The sequence below is a fragment of the Nicotiana tabacum genome, chromosome 17 (genome assembly GCF_000715075.1).
Source record: "Nicotiana tabacum cultivar K326 chromosome 17, ASM71507v2, whole genome shotgun sequence".
NCBI lineage: Eukaryota > Viridiplantae > Streptophyta > Magnoliopsida > Solanales > Solanaceae > Nicotiana > Nicotiana tabacum.
The window spans coordinates 88,449,155-88,468,835 of record NC_134096.1 but is presented as its reverse complement, the minus strand read 5'-3'; the positions used below and the strand labels follow the sequence as shown (position 1 = coordinate 88,468,835).

At 40.0% G+C, this 19,681-nt stretch overlaps 2 protein-coding genes across 2 annotated transcripts; one reads left to right on the top strand and one right to left on the bottom strand.

The window, feature by feature from the left end:
- Positions 1-63: 63 nt before the first annotated feature.
- LOC107811806 (uncharacterized) lies at positions 64-3,406 on the bottom strand. Its single transcript, XM_016636805.2, has 2 exons — positions 2,411-3,406; positions 64-1,140 (listed from the first exon to the last, which is right to left on the bottom strand). Exons 1-2 carry the CDS (start codon positions 2,984-2,986, stop codon positions 424-426), a joined length of 1,293 nt encoding a protein of 430 aa, XP_016492291.1. The 5' UTR covers positions 2,987-3,406; the 3' UTR covers positions 64-423.
- A 15,403-nt stretch (positions 3,407-18,809) lies between these two features.
- LOC107811804 (uncharacterized) lies at positions 18,810-19,564 on the top strand. The gene has a single exon (XM_016636803.2). The coding sequence runs from the start codon at positions 18,896-18,898 to the stop codon at positions 19,484-19,486; it is 591 nt and encodes a 196-aa protein (XP_016492289.1). The 5' UTR covers positions 18,810-18,895; the 3' UTR covers positions 19,487-19,564.
- The last annotated feature ends 117 nt before the right edge of the window (positions 19,565-19,681 follow it).

The following is a 19,681-nucleotide window of genomic DNA, read 5'->3' as shown; positions in this document are numbered from 1 at the left end:
ATTTTGGGGGGTTTAAATCTTCCAAGCATAAACCTTTATAAGTAAAAGATAGCCAAGTATTACTAGTAGTAAGTAAAAATCATCAATAGGAAAAGAAAGCTACAACAGAACAAAGTCATCCTGATTTTTTCAACAGCTTATTATAAAGCCACACCAGAAATGCCCTACAACATCAATAATTTAAAATGCTACAAACTGAAACAATAATCCACAACCGTGGTTCCAACTCCAATTCAGTTTCAGTATGCAGTTGGAGAAGTGGAAATTAATTTTGCAAAAGAAATTGATAATCATCAAACGTATCATCCAGTGATCTGACTCTGGTTGTAGAATACACATCCCGTGAATGCTTTGAAGAATTCCCTAATTAAGCCAAATACTTAAATTTTCTCAGTGATCTCAGCTGCCGAATGGAATAATTTACTACAGAAGCCTAAGATGTGCAGTATCGTTCATTCTCTTGATTTGCCATCCCAATTTCCAGGAATGCTGTAGCACCGTAACAGAAGAATCATCTATGCATATCTTACTTGACATCATTGCACTGCAGCCAAGGAGGGCAGTAAGAAGACACTTGATTGGGATTGAATGAGTAAAAATACCAATGCATTGAGAAACATTAGTAGTGATTTGCACATTTAAATCACGGATGGAGTTAGGATTAATGGGTTCTCGAGGTGACATCTCATCATCAGCCTCATGATCCCCAGTAGTTGTCACGATCTGAAGCCTACTCTTTCCAGACTTCTTCCTCGAAAGTCCTTGTCGGTTCCTGTGGTTCAAATCCCAATGAGACGATGAGAATGAAGGCGGCCCATCTCGGTCATGAACTGAATTGACAAGTGCATGAGAACCACGGTTTGAGAAAGCCTGGCTCTCACTCTGATCTGGTGGGGAGAAATCAGATCTGAATTTTTCAGGCAATGCCATAACAGTTCCATTTAGGAATTGAACCATCCGAAATTCCACCTGCCTCAGTGACTCTCCAGATGGTGCTGAAAAATCAGGCTGGAACCTTTCCATTAGACTAATTGTTTCAGGTGTAAATATATCCGAGCGGTGGCATCCCTCCCAGTGCCCCTGACTCATTTCCAGTAGTGCATCAGAGGATTGTATACGTTCCTCTGAAAAGTTCAATTCCTGCACAGTTAACAGATGATCCATACATTACCAAAATTAGAAGGCCTTAACACAGCATGCAAATAACATGTTACACTAAATCGGTTATTAAAAAAAACATGTTACACTAAATCCCTGGGACTTCGTCAATTCAGGTGTTTTACTTACAGTCGAAATTTGCATCATCATCCCCATAGAAAACTTCATACTATGCATCACTAAGAATGGAAAAGATTCAACTTTTAAATCAATTTTGCAACACATAACAAGATACAAGAGAGAGTAAGCTTTTATTCAGAACTTAAAAAGTGAAGAAGCTCGACGTTGGGCTTCCTTGCAGCTTGCATAATTCTGAGATGTGATGCTAAACTGTGGCTCAGTTGCTCTGAAAGAACAGCAACATAATCTTTGGATTTGCTAGTGGTCAAGGCAGTAAGAATGCTTTTGACACGCTAAGTCTGCTGAGAAGCCAATTATGCCTTACACGACTACAGACTATGCAATTCTTCTTTGCGGTACTAATCTTGCTGTCCCTTTCGTTGATACACTATGTACAAGTATGATATTTTCAAAGCACTGTGTGGAAATGTAATATAAGAAGATAATATAGTATACTCTACCTATCCCAGATAGATACAATTAGTTTCCCTTTTCTGTTTTGAATGATTGTATTTGTTTTCCTCCGGTATGAATATTGTTAGTACTTTCTACTAGAGGAATTGGACTAACTTTTATCCCAAAGTAACTGTTATCCCTAGATCATCTGAAACCAAAAGTTACCTTTTAATATGCTGTTTGGGCTCATCTTTGTTCAAACTACTAGTAGTATGAAATTCCAACTACAAACTTGCCAAATCCAAACTACTGAGACAGTCACAGCCATATAAATCCTGAAACTAAAGCAGCTAACAAATTCAAATGGTTTCTTTTAGAGCTGCATCACTATGCCTCCTGACAATTACCGGAGCACTATAAGAGGAAAACCTTACAAGTAACAAAAGGAAACATGCATATGCCTATAACTGATGAAGAAAAATCATGTTCTCCCAGAGCTGATAAATGTATAACATATGACTTTACATCAATTGGTTGGTGAAGTGTTCCATTTTTTTTCTGGCCCATAAAAATAGAAATTTGGAAGCAAAGGGATTTGATTTTGGGACATTTCCAATCAAATTCCAAAAGATCAGAGCCTAGTACTTAGATGATCCTACAACAATAGCAATCATAATCGGAGAAACTGTCATTCACATAAAAGCAATCACAGGGACGAGAAAAGAATGAAAGATACCTGGCAAACAGAGAGGGCAGTAGCTCGAGCCCGATCCAAGGGAGATGTATACATAGAATTGAAACGAATCCCTTGAGACTTGAGAAAAACAGCCAAAGCTCTGGCTTGACGCTTGCCATTAGGGGTAAGTGCAGCCTCGGGACATCGGCCGGCAATCAAATCAGGCCTTAAATTCATATGACACTCGCCATTACTAATCAAATAGACTTCGGTGAGGGTCCTATCGTCATCCACGGAATCAGAGGAGAAGGTGCGGTGGAAATGAGGGGGAGGCGGAAGTGGGGGCGGGGGAGCCAGGACATTATAAGGGTCCCACACCTTGATGGAAGGGCCCAAACGAGGGGTGCCGAAAGAGGAGAGCTGAGGGGAGAGAGGGGATGCGGAGGCGTGGCAAGGTAACATCTCGGGCTCTTGTTCCAGAACCTTCTTGAGCAGAGTAGTATCGTCGTCACCACCTAATAATTGACGTCTCTCATCAGGGGTATCGTTCTCCTCGTGCTCGCCATCTTCTTCTTCTTCATCTTCTTGCTCTTCATCTTCCTCAGAGGGTACGGCTGCCGACTGAGAAGACCCCATTGATGATTACAATACTATCTGGATCTTTCCGATCTAGCTAGCAGGTATGCGGATCGTAGTTGTATTTGAGCTTAACTTACGGACAGATAGAGAAGAGTTTTAGGAAAGAAACATATGATTAGTAAATTCCTCGGATTTGGACTTGGCCGCTTAGGGGGTAAAAAGATGGAAGCTTTTTGTTTCGTATTCTTCAATTTGGGAGTGGCAAAAGGAGCTAGGAATAGGTAGATTCTCTGCGGAGTTGTCTTATTGTTTAGGAAACAGAGGGATAACTCTACAACTTGATCTTAAATCCAGAAATGAGACGAAGATGGGGTAAGGGGATCTGAGGAAGATGCAGAAGATAGAGAGAAGCAGTTTTACATTTTCTTACAAACTTACAACATGTTAGTGGCATGGTAAAAATAGGAGGATGCGCAAACTTCGGCTAACAGATGCAATTGCTAATTAAGAGTTTAAGACCACTTATCATTATTACACTACTTGCTTAGTATTGTAATTGCCTATGCCCTAAAATATTTAGCGTAATACGTCATTTTGGAAATACTCTGTCGAGGTCGATCAGGGAGAAGCAAGATTCGTGGCGGGAATGTCAATCACGATCGGGGTCGAACATCGTGTAAAGAAATGAACTTATACTTCTAGGTTTGCTAGGAATATGTGTCAAAGATATAAGGGAAAAAGATAAGAGAATAGAGGCATGTAATATTCATTGGATAAGAACACTTTTTGAAAAGAAGATTCTCTCTTATAAAAATACAAATATCGCCTTTTTATCAAGATTCTTACTCATACTATTCCACGCCTTTCCATCAGATAGGATTGATCAAAGCAAATCTCGGATCTATCTGTCATTCATCATTGTCAGGAGAAACATTAGTCAAATCCATCCATTATTTGGTGAATCATTCCTCCTATTTACTTAAATGTCATTTATTGTTATTTATTGCTAGTTACATCTCCGCTATTACTCACACTTTAAGAATATTTTGTACTTATTGTCATCAACATTTTATTGGATCTGTCCTCGTCTCCCGCGTGTTTTCCAGATTTGAATCTAGATTTATTATCTTTAACTAGATTTAACACATTATTACTTAAATTTAATTGTTTAGCCGAAAGTTACACTTTTTGGTCAAACAGTTTGATGTCGTCTGTGGGGATCTTCTAGTTAAGTCTTTTAGTTTCTTCTACATCTACAATCGACACTGGCAACTAACGTAAAAAAGAACATTTTCCTCTCTGCATGCATAGATCTAATATGGCAGGTAACAGAGAAGAAAGAATGAGAATAATGAGTGACCTCCCAACCAACCTCATGAACTGACGAGCTCAAAACACACACATAAATATGCTCGCTAGTCAAAGATAGTATAGAAAATTATTGTATCCACAAGGATTGGAGTTAAACAGTATTTTCGTAGCTTGTAACTAGATTGCTATCCAAGATGATCAATAATTGAGATTATATGATTAAGAACTAAAATCAACTAAGACTCTAGATCTAATTGACTAATGACAATTGAACAAAATTAAGCAAAGAAAATATCAATAGGAGAAAATAGGGGTTGATTGGATAGGTGCAAGATAATTGTCTGGGATTTAACTCTCGTTAATTCACTTATTATGTTCAAGTGAGTCTCTCGAATTCACTCAATTATTAGTTCAAACGTTTAGTAGAAACTCCTCTCTCGATTAAGTCTCAACCTCACAATATGAACCAATTTATGCTCGGTGAAGATATGCATGAATTCGTAGTGGACTGGTCTTTAGGAGAACCTCTTTCGATTATCCTCCTAACTAGGTCTAAACAATAATTCAACTAGCCTCTTTAGATTATTAAGAATAATCAATGAATTCAACCAACAAGATGATGCAGAAACATCACAAGTTATGCCTCTCTCAATTACATGAACATGTGAATATAGATGCAATAATTAAATCACCCAAAGCAATTCAATACATAAAAACTAGAGTTAATATCCACAAACAATCATCAAAACACCAAATCCATTAATCCCTAAAGAGAACTACTCCATAGATATGGAGTAATTCATCACAAATATAAAGAAAAGCATTAAACGATCCAAACTCTTGTCTTGAGTGAGGATTGAATGATGAATTCCTTGTGATTTGGCTTCTCCACCTTCTCCATAGCCTCCTTAGGTCTTAGATGTGTCAAAAGTCCAGAAAATACAGTTTTTCCATATATTTATACCAAGTAGGGTCGGCCCCAAACTAAATCACCCTTTCCTCACCGAAATAGAAAAACTTGCAAACTTATTGTATTTCATGCGTCGCACTGTGCGAAGCAGGGTGCGCAACATTAGTGCTTTTTCCTGACAAACCCCAAAAACCCAGTCTCTAAAGTTTGCTATTTTCCGACAGATTTTTACACTGATGTGTCGCACTGTGTGTCGCCCTGTGTGCCGCACCAATGCATTTTTTTCAGCAGATTATTCTTCCTTGAATTTTGACGCCCAGAAGTGATCCTCGACCCCCGAACACGATTCTGGCTTATTCCTCTGGGCTTTTAATCAGACTTCAAAGCTCCAATTAGCTCGAATTAATTCCATAATAACTACATAGTTCAAAATCACTCCTACAAGGCATAAAATACATAATTAGTGCAAAACACTAGTAATTAACGCTCAAACTCAATTAAAGTGCAGTAAATTGGATGTAATAAGCGACTAAAACACAAGATTATAGCCTACCATCAACACCCCACACTTAAATCATTGCTCATCCTCGAGCAATCATACCACACGTTATATAGACACAAACTTACTAAGCAACTCTCCTAACTCATTACACCAAGAATATTTAAAATAGACTAAGCACAATAGTGTAACATCTTCACCTCAAGAATTGACTCAAAATCACCATGCATTATTTACAACTCACTCACGTACTCTAATATAGAGGTCAACAATATTGCATTTCCTTCATGAATCAAGTGCCGTCACAATAATATAGAGTAGTTCCACACACAATAAAAGTTAAGAATAATTAGGAACTCAAGATAGAAAGAATTCACTCACTCTCAGAAACAACATTCATATGCCACAAAAGATGCACCATAGGCTTGCCCGTATTGTACTACTCAACTAATCGAGCCCATTCAGTCAAGGATCAAATAAGACTTTCATTGGTTGTAATATAAGCTGCGGGACGGGTAGGATACATTTAGATATAAGAGTGACTACACCTCTCTAAGCACTTTAATACATACATTTCATTGTTCGAAACTCCACACTTATGTCAAAACCATAACTCTACCTTCACATCAATATACATTAACTCCCAACTTATTTAAGCACAATTACATCATAAGTAACTACTATCAAAGAATATTTTTCACAATCGTACAATTAATCTATTTCTTAATTATTATTTTTTTCCAATTCAAGTGGCTCTTACTTTTTTAAAACAGTGCACATTTTTCCTTATTTCAATAGTTCCACTCGAAAGCCCAACCAACACCCCCACACTTTAACTTTTATAAAGTTCATACTAAATTCAAGTGCTCACAAGAGATAAATGGTTCAAATAGATGCTCAATTCAAACAAATGGGTAAGGCTTGTATTGTGGTTGCCAAAAGAAACAGGATTACAGGCTCAACGGGGTTAACTAAGATACATAACAATTATGTGGGTAAAAGCATATAACTGGCTCAACAAAAAAATGCTTATATCATTTCCCATACTGAACAAAACTACTATTTCGCTTTCCAAACATACGGGGCAAGTTCTAGACATCAAATTCATTGCAAAGAATAACAAAAAAACCTCAGACACACATGTCACATAACTCACTCAAGATTGGATAATTAAGACTCTCTGGTCAAAGTAGTTAAGCAAAGTTAAACTTATACAATTTAAGGTGCTTATGCAAGAGTCAAAAACTGAGCCTAAGCGTCACAACTAAAGCACTCACTATTCTCAAGGTATAATAAAGTCAAGAGACATTGCTTCCAATTCAAATCATAGCACATGGTTTCCTACTTCTAAAAATAAAAACTAACTACACCCGGTTCAAACAAAACCCTTGAAAAAGAATTATGTCATAAAGAAAAACCAAAGGTCGATCACCCACGAGCGGTATGATGAACTCGAAGAAAGTATCATCTTCGATAAGTCAGATACCAACGGCTTAGCTTTCACTCACTATGATGCTCTCGTTATCACTTTACAAATTTTAGATACTGATGTTAGATGAATTATGGTAGGCGATGAGAGCGGCACGTGTATTATCCATCCTCGAGTACTCGAACAAATGAAACTCGAAGACAAGATAGTGCCACGCTGCATCACACTAACAAGCTTTAACAATGCAGTTGAACAAATATTCGGCGAGATCACACTCCCCGTCTTAGCGGGTGGCGTCACTTTGGAAACCACATTCCACATTATGGACCAGGACACGGCATGAAATGCCATAATAGGGCGACCATGGATACACACCATGAGAGCCATCCCTTTTAGCTTGTACCAAGTCATAATATTCCCAACTACATGGAGAATATTCAGTACCCGAGGGGAACAACGCAAATCCCAGGAATACTACCGCATCGCCCTAGACTGTACGACCACTCAATAAACAAAGGACAAGGAAAAATAGGCATAGCAATCAACAAGGTCGAGGTCGGTATGCGATGACAGCGAGGACGTCATCAGAGACCCCAACATGGTCGAGGCTGCAGGATCGACCAAAAAGGACCTCGACCCCGTTCAATTAGACGGCAACGACTCCAGTAAGAAAGCTTACATCGGCTACAAACTTCAAAAACCAGGTAAGTTTCATGAATTTTTAACTGCTAACGCAGACTTGTTTGCTTTTAGCCATGCAGACATGCTAGGTATCTCAAAGGAAATCACCACGCACAAACTAAACATCGATCCACTCTACCCCCCGGTGAGGCAGGTTAGGCGTAAGTTCAACTTCATAATTAATGATGTAGTACGCGAAGAAGTGGAAAAATTATTGGAAAATGGCTCCGTCATGGAGTCGAAGTACCCCAAATGGGTCGCCAACGTAGTCATGGTGAAAAAGAAGAATGACAAGTGGCGGATGTGCGTAGATTTCACTGACCTGAACAAAGCTTGCCCCAAGGATTCATTTCTATTACCTCATATCGACCAACTCATCGACACAACAGCCGAGCACGAGCTACTAAGTTTCTTGGATGCCTACTCGGGCTATAATTAGATCCTCATGGAGGAAGAGGACCAGGAAAAGACCACCTTCATCACCCACCATGGGACGTACTGCTACAAGGTCATGCCCTTCGGTCTGAAAAAGGCGGGTGGCAACTTACTAAATATTGGTGACGAAGATGTTCAAAGACCAACTCGGAAAAATGATGGAAGTCTACATCGACGACATCCTGGTCAAATCCAAAAGGAAAGAAGATCACATCGACCACTTGAGAGAAGCCTTCGGCATACTCAGTGAATACGACATGAAACTGAATCCCGAAAAATATGCATTCGGCGTGGCCTCAGAAAAATTCTTGGGTTTCCAAGTGTCGCAGCGAGGTATCGAAGTCAATCCCGACCTAATCAAGGCCATCGAAGGGATACCAAAGCACTTGACCACCAAAAAACAGTTCCATAGGTCGACCAGTCGTATCTCCACCCTTTTGAGGTTCACTTCACGATCCTCCAATAGGTGCCATAAGTTCTTCGGCGTACTAAAAAGGAGAACGGCCTCCAATGGACCTCTGAGCACGTCCAAGCCCTGAAGGAGTTAAAGGTGTACTTATCCTCGCCATTGTTGCTTTCAAAGCCAGAACCTGAAGGAGTTAAATAAGTGGTCTTAATTTTTGACCACGTACCATTATTACACTACTTGTTGTTGTTAATATTGTATAGGCCAAAATATGCCCTAAGATATTTAGTGTACTACGGCATTAAGGAATGAGTCGGTCGAGGTCGACCATGCAGAAGCAAGATTCGTGGCTGGGATGTCAACCACGACCGGGGTCGAGAATCGTGTAAAGAACAGTAACAACTAGTTTTCAAAATAGGATATTAGAGAGAACTGCACTTGTACTTCTAAGGTTTGCTAGGGATATGTGTCAAAGATATAAGGGGAAAAAGAAAAGAGAATAGAGTATGTAATATTCATTGGATAAGAATACTTTTTGAAAGGAATATTCTCTCTATTGTAAAAATACAAAGATCACCTTTTTATCAAGATTATTGCTCATACTATTCCACATCTTTCCACCAGATCCGAGGATTGATCAAAGCAAATCTCGGATCTATCTGCCATTCATTATTGTCAGGAGAGACATTCGTCCAATCCATCCATTTGGTGAATCATTCCTCATATTTACTTAAATGCCATTTATTGTTATTTATTGCTAGTTACATCTCCGTTATTACTCACACTTTAAGAATATTTTGTACTTATTGTCATCAACCTTTTATGGGATCTGTCCCCATATCCCACATGTTTTCCAGATTTGAATCTAGATTTATTATCTTTAACTAGATTTAACCCATTATTACTTAAATTTAATAGTTTAGCCGAAAGTTACACTTTTTGGTCAAACAGTTTGGCGCCGTATGTGGGGATCTTCTAGTATAGTCTTTCAGTTTCTTCTAGATCTACAATCGACACTGGTCACTAACGTAAAAAATAATCCTTTTTTTTCTCTGCATGCATAGATCTAATATGGCAGATAATAGAGAAGAAAAATTTGAGAATAATGAGTGACCTCCCAACCAAGCTCATAAACATCATCCATGAAAGCTCTGAAGCAGTGGATGAGGACACGATGCCTAATGCCTCTCCTAGGCGAGGTGGACCACCCCATCCCCACTGCAGCATCACAAAATCTCTTGGTAAGACAGCCTCCGCATCCGTGGGAGGGGAGGCACCACCAACGATAAAGAAGCTCCTTGAGGCCTGGCTAACTGATACACTAACCAGCGTCCTCTACAAGCCCGCTTGGGACGCGACCGTAGAAAACGCGAGAACCTTTGTTATGCCACCAGTGGACCAGCAACATGATCAGCCTTCTCCTCCCATGACGATAGGTATTACTCACAAATACGGGGTGAAGCGACTCAGATTGCGCTGCGATTCCCAACTCGTAGTCAACTAAGTCATAGGGACTTTCCAAATCAAGGAGCAAAGGTTACAAAAGTACCAGACCGAAATCTACAAGCTACTACCCGAATTCGATGAATATCAACTCAACCAGATCCCCCTAGCACATAACATCGAGGAGGACGGCCTCGCCAAATTAGTCGCATCCACCGAAAACATTACAACAGGAAAAAGAAATGTGGTCCACCTCCTCAACTCGTGGATAGATCAAATCGAGGTAAGAACCATAAATCTGACTTGGGATTGGCACAACCGTATTATTACATATTTGCAGGACGACGTACTCCCCAACGATAAAAAAAAGGCCAAGAAGCTGCGAATGCAAGCATCCACATATAGCATCATTCACAACGACCTATACAAAAGGACATATGGCGGCCCTCTCGCGAAATGTTTAGGCCCAAATCAGACGCGATGCGTCCTTGAAGAAGTACATTAAGGCCACTATGGAGCTCATTCCGATAATCGAGCTTTATTCAGATTCCTCATACGGGCGGGGTATTACTGGCCCACCATGAAAAATGAGGCACATATCTCGTAAAAAAATACGAGCAATGCCAGAAGTACGCCCCAATGATCCACCAAGCAGGCGAACACCTACACTCAGTAACTTCCCCTTGGTCGTTAATCAAATGGGGAATGGACATCATGGTCCCACTCCCGGCATGATGAGGTAACGTATGATGTCTCTTGGTTTTAACTAACTATTTCTCTAAATGGGTGGAAGCAGGAGCATTCCCCCAAATACGCGAATAGGAAGTGATCACCTTCATATGGAAAAATCATATGTCATTTCGGTCTCCCTAAAGAAATCAGTTGCGACAACGGACCCCAATTTACAGGAAAGAAGGTCGTTGACTTTTTTGTAAAATGGCACATCAAAAGAATACTCTCAATGCCTTACCACCCCGCGGGCAACGGGCAAGCAGAATCATCCAACAAGTCAATACTGAACATCGTGAAGTAGAAACTCGAAGATGCCGAGGGACTATGGTCGAAAATATTGCCAAAAGTACACTGGGCCTACCGAACAAAGCCAAAGACGAGCACAGTAGAAATGCCATACTCGTTAGTCTTTGGGATTGGTGTAGTAATAGCGGTCGAGGTCGGGGATCCCAGCCTAAGATACTCCCGCGAAAGCGAACCCCAGAACGATGACAGTAGAATGTAGGAACTTGACAAAGGCAAGGAACGAAGAGATATGGCCTACGTGAGAATGGTCGCCAAAAAGCAACAAGAAGAACGTTATTATAACAAAAAGGAAAAGATTAGGACACTCAAAGTCGGGGACTACGTGCTTAAAGTCAAAACATAAGCAAGAAAAGACCCGCGAGAAGGCAAACTAGGAACAAACTAGGACGACCCTTACAAAATCCCGGCAACAACAGACAAAGGGTCATTCACACTAGAAAAAATGGAAGGAAAGCGACTACCAAACAACTGGAATATTGCACACCTCAAGTACTTCAACTTTTAAAAGGACGATGTCCCCAAAGTCGCCCTCTTTTTCCCTCACTCGAGTTTTGTCCCAATTGGGTTTTCTCGAGGAGGTTTTTAACGAGGCGATGACGGGGATACTTCAGGATTGAAGTGCGCACATGCGAAGGCACTAGACAGCTAGTTCATTGCTCGACCTCTCAAGACCAGCCAGCGCCCGGAAAATATATAGATCTCTCCAAGTATATGAACAAAGCACAAATACATGAAGTTTATTTATGTTCTCCCCAAATATAGGTCATATTCAACCTCGTTAAAATCAACACCTAGTCGGCCCTCGGCCATAACTATATACATGTTATATTCGACCTCATTCGAATCAACACCTAATCGGCCCTTAACTATAACTAAATACATATTATATTCGACCTAGTTCGAATCAATACCTAATCGACCCTCAACCATAACTAAATATAGGTTACATTCGACCTTGTTTGAATCAACACCTAGTCGGCCCTCGACCATAACTAAATATATGATATATTTGACCTCGTTCGAATCGACAACTAATCGACCCTCGGCTATAAATAAACATGTGTTGTGTTCGACCTCATTCGGACCAACACCTACTGGCCCTCATCCATAATAAACGTAAGAATTTGTCTCAACCTCGTTCAACCTACTTGAACAAAGTTATTATGACTAGGGAAACCAAGCAACAAAATAAAAAAAACATACAAATCCGAACAGAAGAAAAAGAGTCAGGTACGAGTAACAGAACTAGCATTTCATACTTAGAATATTTTTTACAAAGGCTCGAAAACACGCTCACAAAAAATACACAAGTCTGCGGCTAAACAAAAAGAAGGAAAGAAAAAACAACTAATCGCCGCCTGGCCTAGCATCGCCATCAACTTGATCGCCTAGGCTATCTCCATCTACCCCTTCATCATCGCCATCGCCAACGGGATACTCATCCTCATACCAGGCATCCTGTTCAATCCGATCCACACCCGCACCCTACTCGACATCACCGGCCTCTGGTGTAGCGGGATCATAGCCACAAGCAACCCGAGCTTTACGTGCCTTAACACGAGCATCCTCAAAGTCGGCCTCTGAAACAGTTCCCGCCCCCTTCAGATATCTAAATATATCCAGCTGGGCCTCGACGTGAATCCACTCCTCGTACAAATCCTGCGGAACGTCGGGAAAAGTATAAGTATATGAAGAAGATGTCCGAGCCAATAAATGTGCCTTCTCGGTCTCCAGAGCATCAACTCGATCACACGAAGCCTCTTTTTACATATTCCTTATCCGTTCATCAAGTTGATCCTCTCTAAGCCTGGCCGTCTCCAGAGCACTCTACCACTCATAACGAAGAATACGGACCACGATCTCCAAAGCCTCCGCTTTTCTTATAGCCCCCAACCGGGCCAACTCCGCCTCCTCTAAATCCGATGCCTTCTCGGCGACCTCACCACTCAGAGCGTCCGCTTTGAGTTGACACTCCTCGAGCTCGGCGCGCAATGAGACCACCTGGGCTTGAAGATCGGCACATTGAGCCTCGACCCCCTTGCTCACCTCAAGCTCTTCTTCTTTATCCCTTAATGCCCCTCAAGAATGCTGCATTTTCCGATGGCTCTTACAAACTCGTCATTCTTCTCCTTCAGTTCATCTCGGAGAGCCTGAAAATTGCCTCTCTCACCGAATCATTTGCAGATCCCGCGGTGCTTGTTACAGTATTCACGATATTTCGGCTCTATCTTCTAAAAAATAGCCTTACGCCTCTCCTCTCGTAGGGTGCTCTCAATCTCCAAAATTACATTCTGTGAGAAAGAGAAATAGAAAACAAAGAGTAAGAACAAAGCTTTGAATTCGACATACAAAAACGAAGAGAGATCGAAAAACTTACCCTAAGAGCGAGGCCGACTATGCTCCTAGATAAAGTGGCATCCTTCAGCTTTTCAAGGGTCTTACCCTCCACATCAGAACAGATGAGACCAAGAGAAGGGATCACGTCCTCCGTGTCAACAAGAAAATCTTGATCCATGGGGATTACAATAGTCTGCGTGGTCCCCTCCAATCTTACCTCAAGTCGGGTAAGTCGCTCCCCCATCATCCTCGCCTCCTCGGCATCCATATCAGAGCCCGTCTCGTAACCTTCATCGGCTATGTATTTTCCTTTTATGTCGGCCCTCGAAGAAGGATCCTCGGCCGGTCGCGATACCAATGGCTCATCCTACCGTAAGTCGTCAGAGACTCCCACCAATGGCCCTTCAAATTCCATCGCGGTCTCAGGGAGAGACATGCCCTCTTCGGCTTCAGACGATAGCGGAATCACGGGCGGTAATTCGGCGTCATCTTCAAGATCTATGGTCGCCGTTTCTCGGATGACAAAATCAACCATCACCGAATTCACCCCTCGGACAACTCCTTCGCTGACATCCACTGATATCCTCTTGCGGGGAAGCAAGTTGCCACCATTCAGCGACTATTCCTCTTCATCATCCTCGTCTACTAGATGATGCAAAGGGGAATTCGGGAGTTCTGCTGCAGATATAGTCGACAACCGAGTAGACCTAGCCGCGGAAAAAGAAGGAATAGAGGTAGATGACCGGGCATGCCTCGTCGCTGTCATAACAGGAACAGACTATGAAGAAGAAGAAGCCTTCCTTTTACGAAATGCAGGAGCAGGAGCCCTCGATCTCCTTGAAGATCCTCGGGCTGAAAATGAGAGATTAAAAGATAGTCACTCCCTATACAAAACTATAACAAGCAAGCGACTATGAGGTCAAAACAGTATAGACATATATATATATATATATATATATATATATATATATATATATATTAGATGATGAATCTCCTTCGAAGAAGAAGCAGGCTCGAACTTCTTGAAAAAGGTCGGCCATTCACGAATCCCCACCGTGTGAGGCAAAATCTGGCTGACCCAGTCATGAATGTCCCCAACCAAATGAGGGGGCGTAGTCTCGACTGCACGAGGAAGGGACGGAATGTCAGACTATGATTAAAACAGGCAGAACAAACACTTAACAAAAAAGGGATACTTACGGGCGAAATTCTAACTCTTAGGGAATTCGCGCGCGTTGGCCATCACGTCCCCGGTCTTGACGAAAATGTAGTTGATCCATAATTGGTGATTTGCCTTGTTGTCCATCTTCACCACCAAGCATTTACTTCCTCCGTGGCGAAAGTGCAACATTGTCCCCCTATAGAACTCGGGGTGAAGAGATGCATCGGGTGGCGGAGTATGACCCCGACCCCGGCCAATTCCGCATATTTCGTCTATATGCGGATAAGCTTGTAGATATATGGAGAGAGTTGGGCCGGGCAAACGCCGTAATAGCGGCAAAATTCCTCCGCCAATGGGAGGAGAGAAAAGAAATAACCAACGTAGAAAAGATACGCATAGAACGCGCAATATCCGGGGCGGTGTATCTATACCACATCGTGCCCCGCTGGGATTATATCGACATGGGCAGGAATTTTGAACTTTGCTCTAAGCTCAGCCAGATCGACCTCTTTCATCGCTGATTCCGAGACCTCAGGGTCGTCCTCTGGCATCTTCGAAAAGTCGGACCTAACTTTTTCACTACAAGGGATTATTTCCTCCACCGTAGGAAAGTTCTCGTCTTCAATAGCAAAAGAAACATTATCGCCATGAGGAGGCATACGCACCGCCAAAGGGATAGGGTCAATTGCTATACCGGAACCAGAGGGTGCGTTAACCATATTTTCGAGAGAAGATGTTTCAAGTATAGTAGTGTTGGAAGCAACTGGAATCACCAGAATAAGGAGAGTGGATACGCGATAACGAATGAAAAACAAGACAAGGATTCAATATGAAGAATAGAGAAGAAGACACATAGATTCAATATTAAGAATATGCAAAACACAAATGAATGGTCTCATGTCCTTATTTATAAGAGTTCAAGCGTGAGGACCAAGAAATCAGACCATCATTACCCAGTGCAGGTATCGAAACGGCAAAGGCATGGTAAACGTCGCAAAGCATTGGGAAAACACGCCATAATGACGCATGATGTCATGACGTCATTCTGAAACAATGTGACCCCAAAGGTTGCGGTTCACAAAAGGTCATGTTGTCACCTCATTTGAAGCGCCACTACTCGACTTGCTCGCCCAATTTTACCAACTACGATAAACATAGTCTGCTCATCAAGGCCATCTGGAGTCGGCCTTAATAAGCAGAAGGACTAACTGTATAAGCCAAAATCTGCCCTAAGGATATTTAGCGTAATACAACATTAAGAAAAGAGTCGGTCGAGCTCGACCAGGGAGAAGCAAGATTCGTGGTTGGGATGTCAACCACGACCGGGGTCGAGCATCGTGTAAAGAACAGTAACGTCTAGTTTTCAAAATAGAATATTAGAGAGAATATTCTGCACTTGTACTTTCAGGGTTTGCTAGGGATATGTGTCAAAGATATAAGTGAAAACGAAAAGATAATAGAGTCATGTAATATTCATTGGATAAGAACACTTTTTGAAAGGAAGATTCTCTGTCTTGTAAAAATACAAAGATCTACTTTTTATCAAGATTCTTGCTCCTACTATTCCACACCTTTCCGCCAGATCCGAGGATTGATCAAAGCAAATTTCAAATCTATCTGTCATTCATCATTGTCAGGAGAAACATTCGTCCAATCCATCCATTATTTGGTGAATCATTCATCCTCTTTACTTAAATGCCATTTATTATTATTTATTGCTAGTTACATCTCCGTTATTATTCACACTTTAAGAATATTTTGTATTTATTATGATCAACCTTTTATGAGATCTGTCCCCATCTCCCACACGTTTTACATATTTGAATCTAGAATTATTATCTTTAATTAGATTTAACCCATTATAACTTAAATTTAATAATTTAGCCGAAAGTTACACTTTTTGGTCAAACAACAATATCTTTATATTTAGCAAGATCGAGTAAGGCCTTTCACTCTGCCAATTATATCACATTCCTTCCTTTTTATGGGCAATAGTTTTTAACTCGGTCACAAACGTTTTCTAGCGGTGTATTTCTTTTCGCAAATGATCAGTTTTACTCCTCTACTTGTAACTTTTTTCCTTAGACTAGATTGTGCAATTGTTTGTAGATTTTCTCCAATGCTTCTCATGTTTTAGTAATAAATCTTTTATGACAAATCATGAAAAAATTTAAACACATTGAAAAGACTTTACACATGTTGAAAAAAGATAGACATTACATTACTCATGCAATTAATCAACTCTTGGTTTTATAGCATGGTCAAAATTTTGTAGTAATTTGGACCATATTTGATCCAATTTTATATTAATTTGAACCATAATCCACTAAAATTGGGTTCGGATCTCCAATTCCCGTGGGAAAGAAGATTAGTAACATATTTTCTACCAAATATGTATAAAACTTTTATATTTTAAAAGAACAAAATTGCCCTCCATACAAGTCATGCTAATGCATCAACAATGTTAGCTACTCTAAAGGCGTACATTAACTTTACGTCCAATCGATTTTATAAGAGTGTCGTGCAATTAAAGATTTGTGTTTAGCATTTACTAGGGGAGGGGGAGGGGAATTAATATCACTAGACGAATTAAGTTTAATTACAACAATTAAAGCATCAATTTGCAATTTAATTTTTTTGTAACACAGTTCAAAAGCAAGTCAACATGTCTCTAGTAGCACAAATTTCGTTCAAGCTAAGAGTTATGTAGTGGCAACAAGATGAGTAGCTTTGTGGTTTTAAATTTTAATTCAATACGTATCTGTATTCTGCAACATAACATAATGTCAATTATAAGTGAGGAGGAACCTATTTCATATTTCAGTTAAGTTTGCGATTAAACATTACGGTGGACGGCCCATATCGTGGTTAAATTTGGCCCAACCCAAAAAGATGAACAATTGGTAAAGGTAAAAATTTAAAAAGAGATGACATACAAATATTAGGGTTTGCGAGGTATATAGCCAAGGGCGGCTCCATAAAATTAGTGGTCTAAAGCCAATTTTTAATAAGATCGCCTTATACTTTTTTATTAGTACGTATACACACATATATGCAAAAAAATTAATCTTGCCCTTTTTTTTCTTCCATACTTGTTGTTTATAGTATATATTCTTAAATGACATAAAGTCTTTAACTTCGTATAGTAATATTATTATTTATATTAAAAAATAATAATTTAAATAATGAGATGTTAGACATGTATTTGCGTTACCTTTGATATTGTTGTAAAAAATATATTTACTAATATGAAGATTTAAGTAGTTTAATTCAAAGTTTTAAAAATATTTTTACTATTAAATAGTAGACACCTTTCTTTCTTTTTTACAATTTTTTTTGTACTTTTTTATTTTTTCTACTAACATTATTATTGTCTAATTTGAAATAAAATTATAAAATTCATTATTAAAAATTTTGGGGGACCTAAATCAAGGCTTTACTAGTCTCCTAGTAGAGCCACTTGTCCACCCCTGACATTCTCAATCAAATTTATAGAGTCTCTCTTAAAATAAGATAACAATGACAAGAACAATAATGGCAGTGAGTGTGTCATTAAGTTACCAAATGTGAATGAAGTTGGTTGAACAATACGTTCATCGTGGGGCGGGCCAACAAAACTGGTGGCCTAAACCCAAAATATATTAAAAAGACACTGAAACTTCTTTTATAAAATTCATATAATATTGAGATACAAAAAAACCTACATGACTTTGATCTAGTGGTGAGAGCACAACTCATGATGTATGAGTTAAGCACACGTCATATGGTATTGAATTCTTCCCGTAAGTGAAAATGGCAAAGGGTGAGCCCATTATCCATCGTGTTTTGAAACTTGCGACATTTGTCTCGGAGATTTCTTAGTTAAAAAAGATGAAACACAAAAGAACTTGCTTTCCGGTGTGTGGATCAATCAAATGTAACAAAAAAGAAAAGTTAATTTAGAGAATTTGGGTTGAAATTAGGAAGTAAAATCGTGAGAACCATGAAAAAGACTATACATAAAGGAAGAAAAATAAAATTGATGAGAAGATAAATATATTATTTAATTTAATGAAAAAAATTTATCCAATTAACTCATTCAATCTTACGTCTACCAAATGTTAAAAATTATTAAAATTTAAAAATTTTATTAATAATTATATAAATATAAATATAAATTATGGATTATATGTTATACTCTATAATAATATAGTAGTGCTTTTTATTTTTGGGGCGTTAAATATTTGGGTGCGTAAGGCGCTTGCCTTACCCTAGACCTAGAGCCGCCCTTTATATAGCAGATCGAGAGGAAGCAGCTGTCTTACAAAAAAAAAAAATGGCGTGCACCGTGGATTTTCGGTGCCTGGACGAAGGGTTTGGAGGGAAAACATACAAGCGAAAGAGAGCAGAGAAAGAGTTAGGAAATGGTCTCGAAGATGGAGAAGCGGCCATGGAAGTAGAGGAGGAGAATCCAGCTCCAGCGTCGAAGAGACAGGCGGTTCCGTCTGAGGAGGATCCAAACAAGCCGGTACTGGGAAGGCCGACGTACGATGGGGTGATCGCAGGGAGAGTATCGGGAAGGAATTGGAAACAGCCGCGGAAACACAGATCATCGGCGGCGAAGGTGAGCGTGAAGGGGAAGACACTGGAGCAGAGGATAAAGGAGAAGGAGATAAAGAAGGCGTACAAGGAGAGGATGAATGAGCTCAAGGAAGAGATAAGGCAGAACAAGGTTGACAAGAGGAAGAAGAGGGAGGAAAGAGACAAGAGGAAGCAGGAAAACATTCTCAAGTCCGGGACTAAGGTTCAGAAGATCACCAATCCAAAGACGCTTAAAAAGATTGCAAAATCTAAGCAAAGGAAACAACTCAAGGTTGTTTCTGACGACCTTCTTAACAGTGGCAACAAGAATAAGAAGTCGACTTGATGATTTAAAATTGTATTCTTTTTGCTATAGGGGATATACTGATACTAGTAATCTAGTAGTTTTCATTTTGCTCCTTTTGAGTTCATCTATTGATTATGGTCTTTCCCATTCCAGTTTTTGTAGTTGCGGATTTAATCGTTCAGTTATGCTGTAGCATTATGATTATTTTCTGCTTTGCAGCTGAGTGCGTCAACG